The sequence below is a fragment of the Balaenoptera ricei genome, chromosome 6 (assembly GCF_028023285.1).
Source record: "Balaenoptera ricei isolate mBalRic1 chromosome 6, mBalRic1.hap2, whole genome shotgun sequence".
NCBI lineage: Eukaryota > Metazoa > Chordata > Mammalia > Artiodactyla > Balaenopteridae > Balaenoptera > Balaenoptera ricei.
The window spans coordinates 66,647,656-66,664,855 of record NC_082644.1 but is presented as its reverse complement, the minus strand read 5'-3'; the positions used below and the strand labels follow the sequence as shown (position 1 = coordinate 66,664,855).

At 34.5% G+C, this 17,200-nt stretch overlaps 1 protein-coding gene and 1 non-coding gene across 4 annotated transcripts in view; one reads left to right on the top strand and one right to left on the bottom strand.

Annotated features, from left to right (window-relative positions):
* BRD10 (bromodomain containing 10) overlaps positions 1 to 17,200 on the bottom strand; it is a 103,449-nt gene that overhangs the window by 71,632 nt on the left and 14,617 nt on the right. For 2 of the 3 annotated variants that reach the window (XM_059924770.1, XM_059924771.1), the window contains exon 2: positions 1,927 to 2,127. The exons of the other annotated variant lie outside the window; for it this stretch is intronic. In XM_059924770.1, coding sequence (XP_059780753.1) covers positions 1,927 to 2,127 — 201 coding nt within the window. The remainder of the gene's footprint in view (positions 1 to 1,926; positions 2,128 to 17,200) is intronic. 3 annotated transcript variants of the gene reach the window in all.
* On the top strand, positions 8,485 to 8,556 carry TRNAE-UUC (transfer RNA glutamic acid (anticodon UUC)). Its single transcript has one exon. It is a non-coding gene; the product is annotated as a tRNA-Glu (tRNA).

The window sequence follows — 17,200 nt, the reverse complement described above, 5'->3', positions numbered from 1 at the left end:
ACTTGTATCCAGAATATATAAGGGAATTCTTTAAATTTAATAATATAATACATGGGAATGATAAAGTCAGGAAAGTGGTTTCTTCTGCGGACAGAAGAAAATACAGAAAATCTTGATTAAAACTATGTTTTTGTTTAAAAATTGCTGGGTAGTGGGTACCCAGGCCTTTATTACAATTGTATTTATTCGTTGCTCCATGCTTAAAATATTTCTAATTAAAAAAGAAATGGTTAACACTGTACCCAAAGAGAAAGTTTAATTCATAGTAAATTATCATAGTCACTAGACATTTAATGAAGGATTTTTCCCATGTCTTATTCACCTATGTTTATTTGATGTTAAGCACAGGACACAGATAAATATATGTAAAATTGGAGAAAAGAAAAAGATTCAGTCATATCTCTAGTTTCTTACTAGCCATTCCTACTTAACTGCTTAAATGCTTCCCTCATCACTTCAAACAACTTATTAAAAACTGCAGTTCACTGATCTTTCTCCACATCACGGACTCAAGCTTTTTTATTTTCTTTGCTGGTTCCATCATATTTAAGTCACAGGGACAGCATGCTGCTTAGGAGCACAAGCTTTATAACCAAACTGCCTGGGTTCAAATCTTAAATTTACCACTCAAAAACTGCCTGGCTTTGGGCAAGTTACTTAATCTCTCTGTGCCTCCGGACAAATGCTGAATACATACATACAAGGTGCTTAGAGCTAAACCTGGCAAATAGTCCTGCTCAATAAATGTTAACCATTCTTTTTTATTTTCTTCTTATTGCTGTTATTACAACTACCTCCTGACTCCTCTTTGTCTCTTCCTTTGTTCCCCCTATGTCAAGGAAGGTACTAAGTCCTGTTGATTGTTCCCAGAACAATCTGACCTTCTCCCTATTTCTGGTTACCAGTAGTGGAGGTCTAGACTACTACAGCCTTCTTCCTACAAGCATTCCTTTTCTTCAATTTCTCTCTATTCCAATGTATTACATACTACTGTCAGATTAATCTTTATCCCCTTCCATAAAACCCCCTTTCCTATAGCATAAGTAGTTCTATGAGGCTCTACAGAAGGAAAAAAAGTATTTCACAGTGAGTTCCCAATTAACCACTACTATTAAAAAGTATGGTGGTAGAAAGTCTCAAGGTTGAATTTTAATCCTACAAATATCAAAGCAAGCTAAATTTATTACTATAAGAGGAGCAACAATATATTATAAATTGCCTTTGAGTAGCATTAGTAGTTCCCTATTAGGTCAGCAATCACTCCTAACATAGTTTGAGATATGATTTAGTATAAAAATCACCAGTCTTTTTTGAGTAATCACTTACCTCTCTGGGCCCTAGTCTCTTGCTATTAAAAAAAAATAACAGGTGTGTCATCGATCTCTATGCTCCCAGACCCTAGAAGGTAACACTAATTGAGCACAACATTCTTTCCTGATGAATCCGGAGTAAGCACAGTTACCCAGGAAATTAATACCAATGGAGGACTGGCAGAAGTGACCCTATATGTCATTTTGAACTACACAATCTCTGGAGTTTCTCCTAATTTTAAACTTTAAAGGTCTGTGATTCTATTCCAAAGCTCTATGAATCTACATAAAATTCATCTCATTTAAAATTTATAATTCATTTAAGACTACTTCCAGAAATCCAGAAAGCACCCTGAAATCTTTCATACAAATTATTTTTGTATAGCTTCAAAGTAATTTGGTTTAAATTTTAAAACTGTATTTTGAAACAAATTTCATTGTGATATTTCAGTACTAACTCATACGTAGGTGAGAATGCATTTTGGAACACTATTAAAATAGGCCCAGAAATTAGATATGGGCACACAAAAGTTATACAACTACTCTTTGAAATGTAGTTCCTGAAAATTTGAACAACATGAAACTTAACTTTTTTTTTTTTTTTTTTAGCATTTACCTTTTTTCTTCTTTTGCTCTCAGCTGTTCTTCCTGTCTCAAAACTTGAACCATTACAGATTCAAAAACTCCACTTGTCAAGCCTGCCAAACTTCGTGGTGTTGACCGACGCCTTGTTGAAGTACATGCAGTTCCCTTCTCATCCTCCAATCCATAATAGCCTCTAGATGTAACTGCTATCGTTGTCTTTTCTCTCAAGTGCCTTGGAGAAGAATAAGTCAATTCACAGGTCAAATCTTCTGGGTAAGCAATAAACCCCCTTAACCAGCATCTTAAGAAGAATCCTTTTTGCTAACTACATAAAAATTAGTTAAACCTTGCTTAGCTATGTTTCAGATTTTTATCCTCCCTACATAATTTCTAATTTTCCTTACTCATGTCATAAAGTCAGTCTGAGTGATAGTCTCTTCCCTACATTAAAAAAATATAAAATTGAAGCACTAAAATTAAGAATTAAAGATCTCTTTAATGAAAAAATTTTATTGTTTGCAAAATTAAATGTAGCTTATCTTTACATCTCTTCATATATTTCATACTACTATATCATTGCTATGGAAAAATATACAATCACACAAAAACATATTGGGAGAGAAAATTTATGATATACAAACACTTAAGTAATTATAAACAAATGAAGCATTATAATATATAATTTTAAGTTGTAAGCATTACAATATATCATTGTAAATTTAGAAACCTTCTGACTAAACTATAAAAAGAACCTAGGAATCTAGATTTCCTCTTCAACCTCACCACAAATGTCTCCCTACCCTATGATACTTATTATTACACTAAGGTACTAGTCTAATGCTTAAAGATAAGGATGAAAAATTTTCTTTGCAGTTTGCTTAATTATCCATAAATTGTCTTAATGAATTTGGATTAAAACTATTTACACTGAAGAAAGAAACATTAATCTCATAAAATTTTAAGTCTAGAATAAAAACTGAATCCTGAATTTATGAGTTAATTGTAAATCTATATGAGTTAATCGTAAAAAGCACCAGGGAAAATATCTGCTGTTCTACCTCTGCAAAACATCCCAGAGCCTCTGAAGGCTTTGTACATGTTGTTTCTACAATGGTAAAATCAAGTCAATCTTAAAGTAAGCATTCAATATGCTGGATAAGAATCTATGTAAGTTAAAATTTGACCCTGTAGTCATATTTTCCTGCTTTCCTATAGGCACAGGTTTTCTGTAATATAAAATAAGCTAAAGGTTCACTGAAACATAAACCTTTATGGCATGAAATATAATCAAACTCCTGTCCATCTTGGACTATATTTACAGTGGTTTATTACTCTAAGTTAGAGTAACTTTATAACAATCTTACTCTCAGGCCATCTAGGTCCCATGAATAGTATGACTGCAAGGTTCTACTGAACTGTGGCACTATTATGTGTTTTCTTTATTATGAGGAGATAACATTTTAACTACTTCAGCTTTAGGCAGGGCATAAACTTTTAAACTGGTTTTCTAGTAATGCTAAAAAACTTGAGCTAATCTACCCATACTGTTTCAGGCTGTGATCTTTTAAGCACAACAGCATACATCTATATAGTGGCTAACTGGCTGGGAGAAAGGAATGTGGACCCAAGGAAAATAAGCTGGCAATAACAGATACTGAATGGGTATACCTGGGTTCATTTTAGCATAGTGTTCACACTGGCGAACTAACTAGTTCTGTAATTTTAATTACTTCCTCATCAATACTAATGGAAAAGAACATTAATGGACAATATTACACTGAAATGTGATGACATGTCAGAGGTTACACGGTATGTAGAGCACTGGGGATAAGGAGAGTTGAGGGAAATATTAAGTCATATGGCTTATAAACTGTCATGTAAACAAGTCAGAAACTAAATTTTACCCTTTAACTTCAGTCTTATAAGTAGAGAAGATGAAGTTATAAACTACTTTTTTAAACAGCATTTTCTCATAACAAAGAGGAATTAATATCTTTTATTACTCATCAGAAATAAGAATTTATAAGCTTTGATATTTATCATTCATAATCCAAATACAAAGAAAACGATGATGCTTCTCTTGTATCAATACGTAAAGATGAAACGGTCTAAGGAAAAAAAATTCTCATACAACATTAGCGGGTATGTAAAATTGGCACAGCCTTCTTGGAAGTCAATTTGGTAATAATCATTAAGATTTAATGTGCACATATCCTTTGACCCATCATGCTTCTAGGAATTTACCCTATAGACATATATCCACAACTGTGAGCAATAACACACACACACACACAAAGTATTATTTGTCATTCAAAAAGAACAACCTGGAAACAAATGTCCTTCGATAGGAGACAGGTTAAATAAAGTCATGTACATCACAACATGCAATACTATCATCCATTAAAAGTAACAGGTAAATCTGTATGTACTCACTATAAAAGATGTCCACATTACACTGCTGACTGTAAAGAAGTTGTTTTGGGGTAAAATATAATTTTTACCCCAAAAGGAATTATATACAAGTATATGTAAACATACATATGGCATCCAGTAGTGTGTGTTTGTGTACATGTTCAAACTGTCACCTAGATTACTTCAATCTCTTTGTGACACGTCTCCTGGCTTCTACTCTGATCTCCCTCCAGTCTATCCTTCAAGCTGCAACCCAGGTAATCCTTTTAAAAAGCCAATCAGATTATGTCATTGCCCTGCTCTGTCTCCTCCAAAGCCTTCCAGTTATACTTAAAATACAAAGCAAAGTTCTGATGGCTTACAAGGGTTAGTATGATATGGTCCTCATCTACCTCTTCAGACCCTATTTTCTATTACTCTGACCTTAGCTTTTTGTGTTCTGGCCACAAAAGTCTCCTTGTTATTCTCAGTCACAACAACACCTGCTTTGCACTTGATCTCTCACCTGTAAGGCACTTTCCCCCCAGATATCTGTATGGCTAGGGACTATCACTTCATTCAAATCTCTATTCAAATATCACCACATTTGAGAGGACTTCCCTGACCACCATAACCTGTAAAGGATTCCCTGTCATTCTCTATTGCTTTACTCTGGTTTCTTTTTCTTCATGTTACTTATCATACATTATATAATTATCTATTTATTTGGTAATTATCCATATCCTCACCAGAATGAAAGCTCCAGGAGGATAAGCACTTTGTTTTGTTAATGGCTGTTACCTTCAGAGCCTCAAACCGTGGTATATAGATATAGTATTTGGAAGGATACAAGCCAAACCATTTATTTTTCATTTTAAATTTACATACATAAAGTTGAAAAATTCTAGCCATCTATTTTGTCCACAGTAAAAGAACACTGATTAAACATTTGTTACTAACTAGTACTTGAGTTTTCATTCATCAGAGAATAAAAGGCAATAAAATAAGATGAAAATAAGTCTCACCTCCAAATAAAAATTGTCAATCAGCAATCAAATAATACACGAAAATAACTCCCCCTTCCCAAAATTCAAGCTTTTTTCCTTCCTATTAGGAAAATTATTCCATGAAATCAGTCTGACAGTAGTTTGAAAATAACAGATTGCTAACTGTAAGCAAAAGCTAAGCAATAATTATGGTTGATTCATTGAGTTTTATAGTTACCCTTTTTCTTTTTTTTTTTCCCTCACAAAGAAAGCATGAAAGGTCTTTTCTGTGGTGTTGATGCATTCCAAATTTCAGAATTCAGAGGTGCAATTTTGTTTAAAATTATTAAAATAAGTATTAAAGTGGAAGTGAACTGATATTAAGTTTTACTTAAGGTTAATATTTGGACTGACCCTCTACTATAAACAGATGATTGGAAAGGTTTCCATTATTACATGATTTTACATTACCAAAACAATGTAGAAGTGTCACCTATAAAAAGTTTATCTGTCCACTTAAAAGTTGGAAACAGAATCATCTAATGTGCTTTAAAATGTTCTAAATGAAGAGTTTCAGTCACTTTTTAAACCCATTTACTTAAAAAAATATTAAAATGCAATATAGCCCTCAGGGTCCTGACAAGAAAGAGATAATACTCAAAAGGAGGTGACGTTTAACGAAGACACCATTTACAAATGTGCAGGTAAAGTTAAGGGAAACTAGGAAGGGATGGTGAAGCACTCGTGGACTAGCCAGAGAGCATTATTATCACTCTAGGCTCAATAGGGAAAGGGGAGGGAATAGTTACTAGAACCAAAAAGCTGTCATTGTAGAAGAGGGCCACACGATGATGATGCATAGTCACTAAAGCCCAGCAAAGAAGAAGCTGTTAGAACAAATATCCCTACCTCTCTGTCAGTGCCTCCAACTGACTGAACCCAATCAGAAGCCAGAAAACAAGGCAGACCAGTTGATAACAGTCCTTAGAGATCACCTTCCTGGGGCACAGAGCATAGTGCACAAGGGTGGAGAATAGATTTGAAGGTGCAAATGAAGATTATCCAGCACAACAGGAACTTAGTTATTAGTTTTCAAGAGCAACTAACTGAAATTAGGAAAGGCAGAACTTTTTTCGGTGGATTTCAACAAAAACTTTTGCATGTTCGATAGATAAGCATCATTATGTAGTCAGCCCAGCCTGTCATGCACTTTTTCCATCTGGATTTGTGTATCTTTATGAGCTCTGAACTACAACAGTCTTTAAAACCAAGTACCAAAATAAACTCAACTTAAAACAAGCCTTTCAGATAACTCTACAGCCAATTATTAAACCAAGATTTTCAAAACTAATGAAATATCAAAACGCCCTCACCAAAAATAACTTTTCATAACATTAATATTATTTTTAAAAATTTAAAATATGCTTAATCTCTCATTTCCAGGATCTAGTTTAATGTTTTGTGACATAACGTTTTACAATATATAAAGCATAATAGTACAGAAGAACCTATATATGATTTATAAATAAATATGCATACAATAGGGGTACATATTCAAAACCTTTTCTGCTTGAGAAGCCAGATCATAAAAGTTTGGAGACCACTCCTCTCATCTCCAGCTTATATATGATACCCCTAACAGTTCTGGAACAAAGAAGTCTTCATCCACACCAAAGGGAAAAAAAAAAAAAAAAGCATTTATCACAGACTGTTAAACTTATTTCCTACTTGATCTTCTTTACTTTCTATTCTCCCAATTGTTACTCTTATTCCCCTTGCATCTTAAACTCATCTTCATCCAGACCTCCAGTCCCTTGTTTGGTTCCTTTATTTGCTCTATTTGCTCTCACACAATTCAGCCTCTTTCAGCTATTCATATAGATAACTAAGTTGGGAACCATCATATATGACTAACCTCTTCTTCTATCTCATCTCCCTTTACCAATTTATCTTTCTGTCTCAGGCACCCTATCTCTCTCTTGCATCTCAGCTAAAAGGTCCTTCACACCTATACCTCCACTACTAATCACTGTAGGAAAAAAAAAATCACCACCTTGTAGTTTATCGTCTAACTGTAACCTAAACTGGGCTCGCCTAAGATGACTTCTTTGAAGGAAGTCAACTCCCTCTTCGGTTCTCCATAACAGCAATTTCAAATGCATCATTATTCAAAAACTTCACCTCACTATCCATCATCACATAGCAGTTGACTTTGCTTATTACTTATTTCACAGAGAAAATGCTGGTTTTAAAGAAAGAGCTCAATTAACTTCCTGATTCTCAAAAAACAAAATTATCTGAATCCAAACAAAATGTATCTGCACTTTAAGTTGCAGTGAAAAAAGTGCCTCTTATCAAAAACTAATCCTGCAGTAGGTTTTCAGAATTTTTATTTCATTAACTATCTCCTGGATCTTCAGCCTCTACCTGCTAGTTGCCTTTAGCATATAAACATGTCCAAGTTTTTATTAAAAACAAACCATTCCCCTTGAGAAGAGCCACATCTAACCATTTCACTTTTCATTCACACCTCAAACTGTCATTTGCCTGTATCTACTCTACTGAAATCCCTCTTCCCAAATGACCTCCTAGTTATGAAATTCAAGTGACATTTTTCATTTCTTATTCACTCAACCTCTGTATACCATCTGATTACTCTTTTATCAAGACCTTAAACTGGACTTTGCAGAAAGAACAGTTTTAGATAGGTAGGAAAGAGTGGAAAAGAAATACTAATTAAGAAGAAAAACATTCATATTATTCAAATTCATTCATTCAAAATATTTACTGAGCAACAGGGATTCAGCAGTGAACATGCTGACAGTTCACATATATTCGGGTTGAAACAATGGTGACACCACTGAAAAAAATGTTAAAGTTGAAAAGAAAAATATGAAAATTGGGAAGGAGACCTGGGTTAGAAATACACTTAGTTTTTAACATTTTGATATAACACTTGCACAACCAGCTGGGAAAGTTCTATGGACAGAAATATGAAGCTAAAACAAAAGGAAAGGCTCAAGATATCGATTTGAGAGTCTTAGTGATAAAGTCATAAAAAAGAGTCTCTCCACAGAGGAATAAATATAGGGAGATATGACCTAAAGGCATAACTTTAGGGATTATCCATAATTATAAAGAAACACATAGCAAAAGAAGAGGAAGACTCAAAAGACAATAGTTTAACTTAAGAAACAGCACTATAAGGGAATTCCCTGATGGTCCAGTGGTTAGGACTCAGCACTTTCACTGCAGGGGCCCAGGTTCGATCCCTGGTCGGGGAACTAAGATCCCACAAGCCACGTGGCATGGCCAAAAAAAAAAAAAAAAAAAGAAGAAACATCACAATAACAACCAAAGGAGAAAAGTTTTAAGTACCAAGTGATCTAAACTATTTAATTCTCCAGATAGATGGAAAAAGTACTAAGTAAAAACCAAGGATTAAGCAAGAAGGCATTCATTAGTATGGGAAACTAATAAGGGAATAATTACAATAAGGGAATAATTACAAAGAACCTTATAAGTTAAAAAAGCTTTCAAAGTCTTTGTTCATACCTGAAGTGGCACCAAATAAATGACATAATTCCCCTAAAGAACAACCAAAGACCACCGTAACTAATTTTTTGAAAACCAAACATTCTGCTTAGAATAAATTTCCATTTCTTGATTTTGCCTTTCTAATTTAAGGAAGGGACAAAGGTAAATGTAAAGTTTCTATTTACATAGGAAGGATACTTGAGAAGTGCCTTACCAACCTCAACAACTCTGATAAGCATTTTTAGTAAGTTAGGGCTGTTCTGTTGAACATTTTACTACCACTACAGCTAATCCTTACCATATAGAAGCAGTCATGAGTTTTCAGTACAGGCAGAACAGAGGGCTCCCGAGGTCCTTATCTTTCATATAGTCTGGTTATGTTCATGTTCCCTAGAAGATACTAAAGCTGTGACAAGTCTGCAAAGTGGGCAGGTAGATAGCTTGGCTTCCTTTTCTTGGCTAACTCCTCTAAATATCTGCCAAGTACTGAGGAGGATTTAAAGTAGGACACTGTAAATTCAAGATACTTTCAGATGTGACACAGACACAAAGAGGAAAGATGGGAAAGCTGGGGTGAGTCTTGCCTCTACCTACTTGAAATAATGGGTCATAAAAAAGAGATGCAGGCACCTAACAAGAGCTGAAGACTTAGCTGAAATTAGGAGGATGTGGCAAGTGGATATTATGGTGTTCACAGAAAATAAGCAAGGCTACCAACCTCTTTCTTTATTGTGCATTTCAAGAATGGGAAGAATGTCATTCTTATTCCACACAAACTAGTAATTCCTGTTGTTCTCTCACATTATTTTTAATTTAAAAATGAATATTTTATTTTCCCCTCCTTTATTGAGATATAATTGACATAAACCACTGTGTAAGTTTAATGTGTACAATGTGTTGATCTGATACACATATATTTGGCAACATTATTACCGCCACAGGGTTAGCTAACACCTCCACTGGGTCACATAACTAAAAACAAATATTTTAAGAATTCATTTCTGAATTATATCTTTCTTCGGATTAAATTATCACCTTGCCCTCTGGGTTTTGCAAGGTCCAGCGTGGGTTACGGGACTCTCTATCTGGCCCTGTTGCTGTCATTCCATCACTCACTCACTCCACAAACATTTATTGAGCACCTCTGGGTGCCAGGCTCTGCTTTGCGTACTGGGGATTCAGAAGACAGTGGTCTTTGTCTTCCAGGTACCTGCTGCTCTCTTGCATTTTCCAGCCATGCTGGAATGATGGAGATGATTTCCTTATCCAGATGTGCTGCTTGGTATTGCACCTCTGCATTAGTCTCTCTGTTCTTTCTTCCCCTTACCATCTGGTGAGCTCCCTTCCTTTCTTCAAAATCCAAGTCAGATCTCTCCCTCCGTGGAGACGTCTCTATCTTTGACAATAATCATTCAACTCCATCTCATTGTGGTTCCTTCTTTATGTCTTTAGCAGTAGAAGATCTTTTCTGGTAGGTTCCAGTCTTTTTCACTGATGGTTGTTCTGCGAATAGTTATGATTTTGGTGTGCTCATGAGAGGTGGTGAGCTTAGGGTCTTTCTACTCTGCCATCTTGGCTGATCTCTCCGTCTCCCACATATTTCTTATGCCAAGTGACCAAAACATGGGTGGTGCAAATGTTGAGTACACAACACTATTTTATACTATTAAAAAGTATAAAAAGTACCTTATATAAAAATAAAAACATGAAAATTTCATTTCTGGAAAATTCAGAAAAAATCATTTGACAGAGGACTCATCCTACCAGATATTAAAATGGATTTTAAAGTCAGAGTAATAAATTTAATACCAAAGTTGAATAGTTAGACATACCAACAGTAGTGGAGACAGTTCAAAAGTAGATCCAAATACACCAGGACTTTAATATATTACAAAAATGGTATACCAAACCAATGGAAAAAAGTGATGCTGTGACAAGTAGCTGGACATGAGAGAAAAATAAAGCTGGATTTCAACCTCACTCCTTGACCAAAACAAATTCCAGACAGATCCATTTATTTGTTCATTCATTCATTTATTCCTTTATTCAATATTAAGTACTCATAGATACTGAGCTAGGTGTTGGCATCAACACTTACAGGCAAGATTCCTCCTTGCTGAGCTTACACGCTAGTAAGAAGACACACAAAAAAAGAGTAAAGAAATACATACACATACACATAAATCTTAACTACAATATACTATAAGTTCGGTGAAGGACAGTCAAGAATAATTTCTCTGAGGAAAATGAGAGGAGGAGCCAGCCATGACCAAAACAAACAAACAAAAAAGCAAACAGAAACCCAAAGAAAACCCTGGGAGTAAGAGTGTTCTAGATAAAACAAAGAGGAAGTATAAAGGTCCTGAAGTGAGAAATGGCTTGGTAGGTATATAAAGAACAGTAAGCCAAACTCCTTACTATAGCCTAAGTGCCAATGAAGTGCTTGATGCAGGGTTCTGACTTCTCAATGTACATATTTTTTAAAGTTCACCATGGCTGCCGGGTAGAAAATGGACTCTAGGAGGAAAAAGCAGAAACAGGAAAAACAGGTCAGAAAACTATAGCAGTATTTCAGGCAAGAGATGATAATAGTTTGTACTTAAATGGTGACAGTGAAAAGAAATGGGCAAAATTTAAAATATACTTTAGGGCTTCCCTGGTGGCGCAGTGGTTGAGAATCTGCCTGCCGATGCAGGGGACACGGGTTCGAGCCCTGGTCTGGGAAGATCCCACATGCCGCGGAGCAACTAGGCCCGTGAGCCACAACTACTGAGCCTGCGTGTCTGGAGCCTGTGCTCCGCAACAAGAGAGGCCACGATAGTGAGAGGCCCGCGCACCGCAATGAAGAGTGGCCCCCGCTTGCCACAACTAGAGAAAGCCCTCGCACAGAAACGAAGACCCAACGCAGCCCAAAATAAAAATAAAATTAAAAAAAATTTTTTTTTAAATAATAAAATAAAATAAAATATACTTTAGAGGAAGAAAGCTCAGAAATGGCTGATATGCTTAACAAGAGAAATGAGTGAAAAGGAAGAATCAATTAAAAAATCATGTTTTTTGGCCACAGCAACTTCCCAGACAGTGGAGTCATTTGTTCAGAAGGTAAGAACAGGCTTAGAAAAGGAAAACAAAACAACAAACCTAAAGTTCAGTTTTGAACATGTTAAAATTTGAATTGGCTAACTTTTATTCAACATAGTATTGGAAGTCCTTGTCACAGTAACCAAAAAATAAAAAGAAATAAAAGGAATCCAAATTGGAAAGAAAGAAGTAAAACTGTCACTGTTGGCAGATGACATGATGCTATACACAGAAAATCCCAAAGACACCACCAAAATCTACTAAAGCTCATCAATGAATTAAGTAAAGATGCAGAATACAAAATTAATATACAGAAACCTGTTGAGTTTCTATACACTAACAATGAACTATTGGAAAGAGAAATGAACAATCCCATTTTGCATCACATCAACAAGAAGAAAACACCTAGGAATAAATCTAAGGAGGTAAAAGACCTGTACTTGGAAAACTTTAAGCCACTAATGAAAGAAACTGAAAATGATACAAACAGATGGAAAGATATTTCATGTTCAGCGACTGGAAGAATTAATATTGTTAAAATGACCATACTACCCAAGGCAATCTACAGATTCAATGCAATCCCTATCAAAATACCAATGGCATTTTTCACAGAACTAGAACAAATAATTTGAAAAATTGTATGGAAACACAAAGACACTGGAAAGCCAAAGCCATCTTGAGAGAGAAGAACACAGCTGGAGGTATCAGGCTCCCTGACTTCAGACTATATTACAAAGCTACAGTAATCAAAACAGTATGGTACTAGCACAAAAACAGACACATAGATCAATGGAACAGAATAGAGAGCCCAGAAATAAACCCACACACTTATGGTTAATTAATCTACAACAAAGGAGGCAAGAATATGTAACGGGGAAAAGACAGTCTCTTCAATAAGTGGTTCTGGAAGAAAATGGACAGCTTACATGTAAAATAATGAAATTAGAATATTTTCTTATACCATATACAAAAATAAACTCAAAATGGATTAAAGAACTAAATGAAGGACCTCCCTGGTGGTCCAGCGGCTAAGACTCTGCTCTTCCAAAGCAGGGGGCCGGGGTTCGATCCCTGGTCAGGGAACTAGATCCCACATGCCGCAACCAAGAGTTCACTTGCTGCAACTAAAGATTCCACATGCCGCAACTAAAAAAAAAAAAAAAGATCCCGCATGCTGCAACTAAAGATCCCATGTGCCACAACGAAGATCCTGCACATGGCAACAAAGATCTCATGTGCTGCAACTAAGACCCAATGCAGCCAAATAATAAATGAATGAATGAATGAATGAATGAACTAAATGTAAGATGGAAAACCATAAAACTACCAGAAGAAAACAGGGGCAGAACACTCTTTGACATAATTCATCGCAATATTTTTTTAATATTTCCTTTCCTATAGCAATAGTTCCTTTCCAATATTTCCTTTCCTAAAGCAAACGAAACAAATGCAAAAAATAAAAAAAGGGACCTAACTAAACTTAACAGCTTTTGCACAGCAAAGGAAACCACCAATAAAGTGAAAAGACAACCTACTAAATGGGAGGAAATATTTATAAATATTATGACTGATAAGGGGTTAATATCCAAAATATGTAAACTGCTCATACAACTCAATATCAAAAAAACAAACAACCCAATTAAAAAATGGGCAGAAGACCTGAATACACTTTTTTCTAAATAATACATACAGATGGCCAACAGGCACATGAAAAGATGCTCAACATTGCTAATCATCAGAGAAATGGAAATCAAAATCACAGTGAGATATCATCTTACACCTGTCAGAATGGCTATTATCAAAAAGGCCGCAAATAACAAATGCTGTCGAGGATGTGGAGCAAAGGGAACCCTTGAACATCATTCGTGGGAATGTAAATTGGTGCAAGTATGGAATACAGTATGGAGGTTCCTCAAAAAACTAAAAATAGAACTACTATATGATCCAGCAATTTCACTCCTAGGTATATATCCAAAGAAACTGAAAACACTAATTTGGAAAGATACATGCATCCCAATGTTCATAGCAGCATTATTTACAATTGCCAAGATACGGAAGCAACCTAAGTGTCCATCAACAGATGAGTGGATAAAAGAGATACGGTGTACATATATACACAACAGAATACTACTCAGCCATAAAAAAGAATGAAATTTCATCATCTGCAACAACAAAGATGGACCTGGAGAGTATTATGCTTAGTGAAATAAGTCACACAGAGAAAGACAAATACTGTATGATATCACATATGTGAAATCTAAAAAATAAAACAAATGAATGAATACAACAAAACAAAAACAGACTCACAGACATAGAAAACAAACTAATGTCTACCAGTGGGGACAGGGGATTAACAGGTACAAACTACTATGTATACAATAAATAAGCTATGGGGATATATTGTACAACACAGGAATTAGAGCCAATATTTTATAATAGCTTTAAATGAAGTATAATCTATAAAAATTTTGTATCAGTATGTTGTACACCTGAAACTAGTATTGTAAACCAACTTACACCTCAACTAAAAAAAAAAAAAAAAAGATAAAGCTTCACACAAACAGAAAAAAAACCCAAAAAACAAAAAACTGAGACACCCAGTTGAATACAAGAAACTAGTGACAGTAGTAGCCTATTTTACTAGGGGACCAGAAAAAAGGAGAGGAGACATTTTTATTGTAATACTTCTTGTATTGTTTAATTTTTTGCCACTAAGATGTACACATTATTTTGTAAATTAGTAAACTACCAATAAGACAAATACTAATCACTGGATTGCTAAGCAAAGTCCATGTACATTAGTTACACTATTTCCTTCAGATTTTCACAGTTGTTATACTTTACATGCATACTTATTTTTAATAATTTATACTGCAAATACATACTGTCAATCCCACCACCACAAGTATCTAAATGCTCCCTCCACCTTGAAATCTTTAATGATCCTATTCTCCCCAGCCTCTCTTTCAGGTAGAAGGCTCCTTTCTCTCAATCCCTACAGCTCTTGCTCATAAGCAGCAAGCACTGTGATTAAGCACCTGGGCTCAGGAGCCAAACAGTCTGGATTCAAATCCAGCTTCTGCCACTAATTAGTTCGGGCAAATTAATTTTTCTGTGTCTCATTTCTTCATTTGTAAAACAGGTTATGTAAATCATTAATTACTTCAAGAGTTGTGGGGATTAAATAAGTTAATACAGATAAAGCCTTTCAAACAGAGTAACATACAATGGCATTTAATAAGGCAGCCAAGACAGGCTATCTCTACTCCTTGCTCTAAATTGGCAACTTAATCATAAGTACTGTTGAAAAGGATAGTTATAAAGTAACAAAAACATTAGGAACTAACTTGTGTGATTGGAAACATTTTAAAATAGCTTTAAGGTATATTCTTACTATAAATCTCACAAACTCATCATGCCATGACTGATGGCTTCAACCTATTTCTTAATGAGTTAGGCAAATTTTTTGTGAAAAGTCTTGTCATTTTTTGTTGTTGTTGGTAGCCAAACAAAGCACTAGATAGCTAATCCACATGGCAAAAAATAAATTTCTTAAAACAAAAAACTACAGGGTCAAACAAAAAAACCCAAAACCATCACTACAGGGTCCTACGGTTGTTATCCCGTTCGTGTATAGTTTTACGTGTAACAATATTCACACACAACAATCAAATAACAAGTGAAAACAAATCTAGTAAGTGATAAGCAGAATATATGGCAAAATATATAAACTATATGTGGAAAATCCAAATTCTGTACTGAATTTCTGTGTGTATGTGAGAGTAAATAATACTTATGTATACAGATGAGATAAAGAAGGCTAACAAGTGATATCTGATGGGAGAGGTGATTTTTATTTTTATTTTTTGACATACTTCTATTTTTTTCAAATCTTCATCAAAGAGTATGTATTGAATAGAATGCTTAGCAGAGTATTTAGCATATAGAAAGAAATGAATAAATGTTAACTCTTAGTAAAAAAGGATTTAAACTGCTAATAAAAAATTAAAATAGATCTCAGTTATCTTATTGACACACTTGCCATAAAACTTTAAAAAAAAGACTTGATTTCAATTTCACTACCAACCAAATTCCCTACCATGGAATTAGTAAGTAGAGGAACTTACTAATGTACTGGCAATTGTATCAAAATCAGGGATTAAGATAAACTGGAGGATATAAATGGTTCTGTGGATCACCATGAAATAATGTCATATTTAATATATTTAATTGTTTCTACCATCTTTTATTTAGCATGTTATGATAGTTATTTTAAGATGATGTTCTTATAAGTATCTATCTGTTAAAAATACAGGTTTGGGTCTATAAAAACCAAGCTGTCAAATTAAGCACAACCAGCTGATATTATCAATACATATTTGCAACTTATTAATTATATTTGTCCTATTCATTTTTTGGTTACTGGTAAACAAAGTTGTAGAAAATAACTTGGAAGATACAGTAACTTAAGTTGGTAAAATTCTGTATTTAACATAATTTTTTTTCCTCTGAGAACTGTGAGAAGACTGAAATTACCCAATTAAAGAAACAAAACATCTAAGTCCAACTTAAATTATTTATTTACATATTTAAATCTAGCGTATTATCTAAATTATTTGGCAAAAGAAAATACTGTCTTTCTCTTCTTTCTAGCATTATTCTAATATTATTGCTTAATAAAAACCACATCTTTTCAAGATCAATAAAACTAAAAGCTGGTTCTTTGAGAAGATAAACAAAATTGATAAACCATTAGCCAGATTCATCAAGAAAAAGAGGGAGAGTTCACGAACCATCTATATTCTCTGTATGATCCACAAGTAGAAAACATGGCACTGCAATAGAGATTTTCATGGAAACGTGAAAGACGACCACAGAAAATATTTGGAAACAAAAAATGGAGAAAACATAGAGTAAAAGGTATTTAATTCGTGGTTTGCCTTAAAAAAAAAAAAAAGAAAAGAAAAAGAGGGAGAGGACTCAAATCAATAAAATTAGAAATGAAAAAGGAGAAGTTACAAAGACACTGCAGAAATACAAAGCATCCTAAGAGACTACTACAAGCAACTCTATGCCAATAAAATGGACAACCTGGAAGAAATGGACAAATTCTTAGAAAGGTATAACCTTCCAAGACTGAACCAGGAAGAAACAGAAAATATGAACAGAACAGTCATAAGTAATGAAATTGAAACTGTGATTAAAAATCTTCCAGAAAACAGAAGTCCAGGACCAGGTGGCTTCGCAGGTGAATTCTATCAACATTTAGAGAAGAGCTAACACCCATCCTTCTCAAACTCTTCCAAAAAA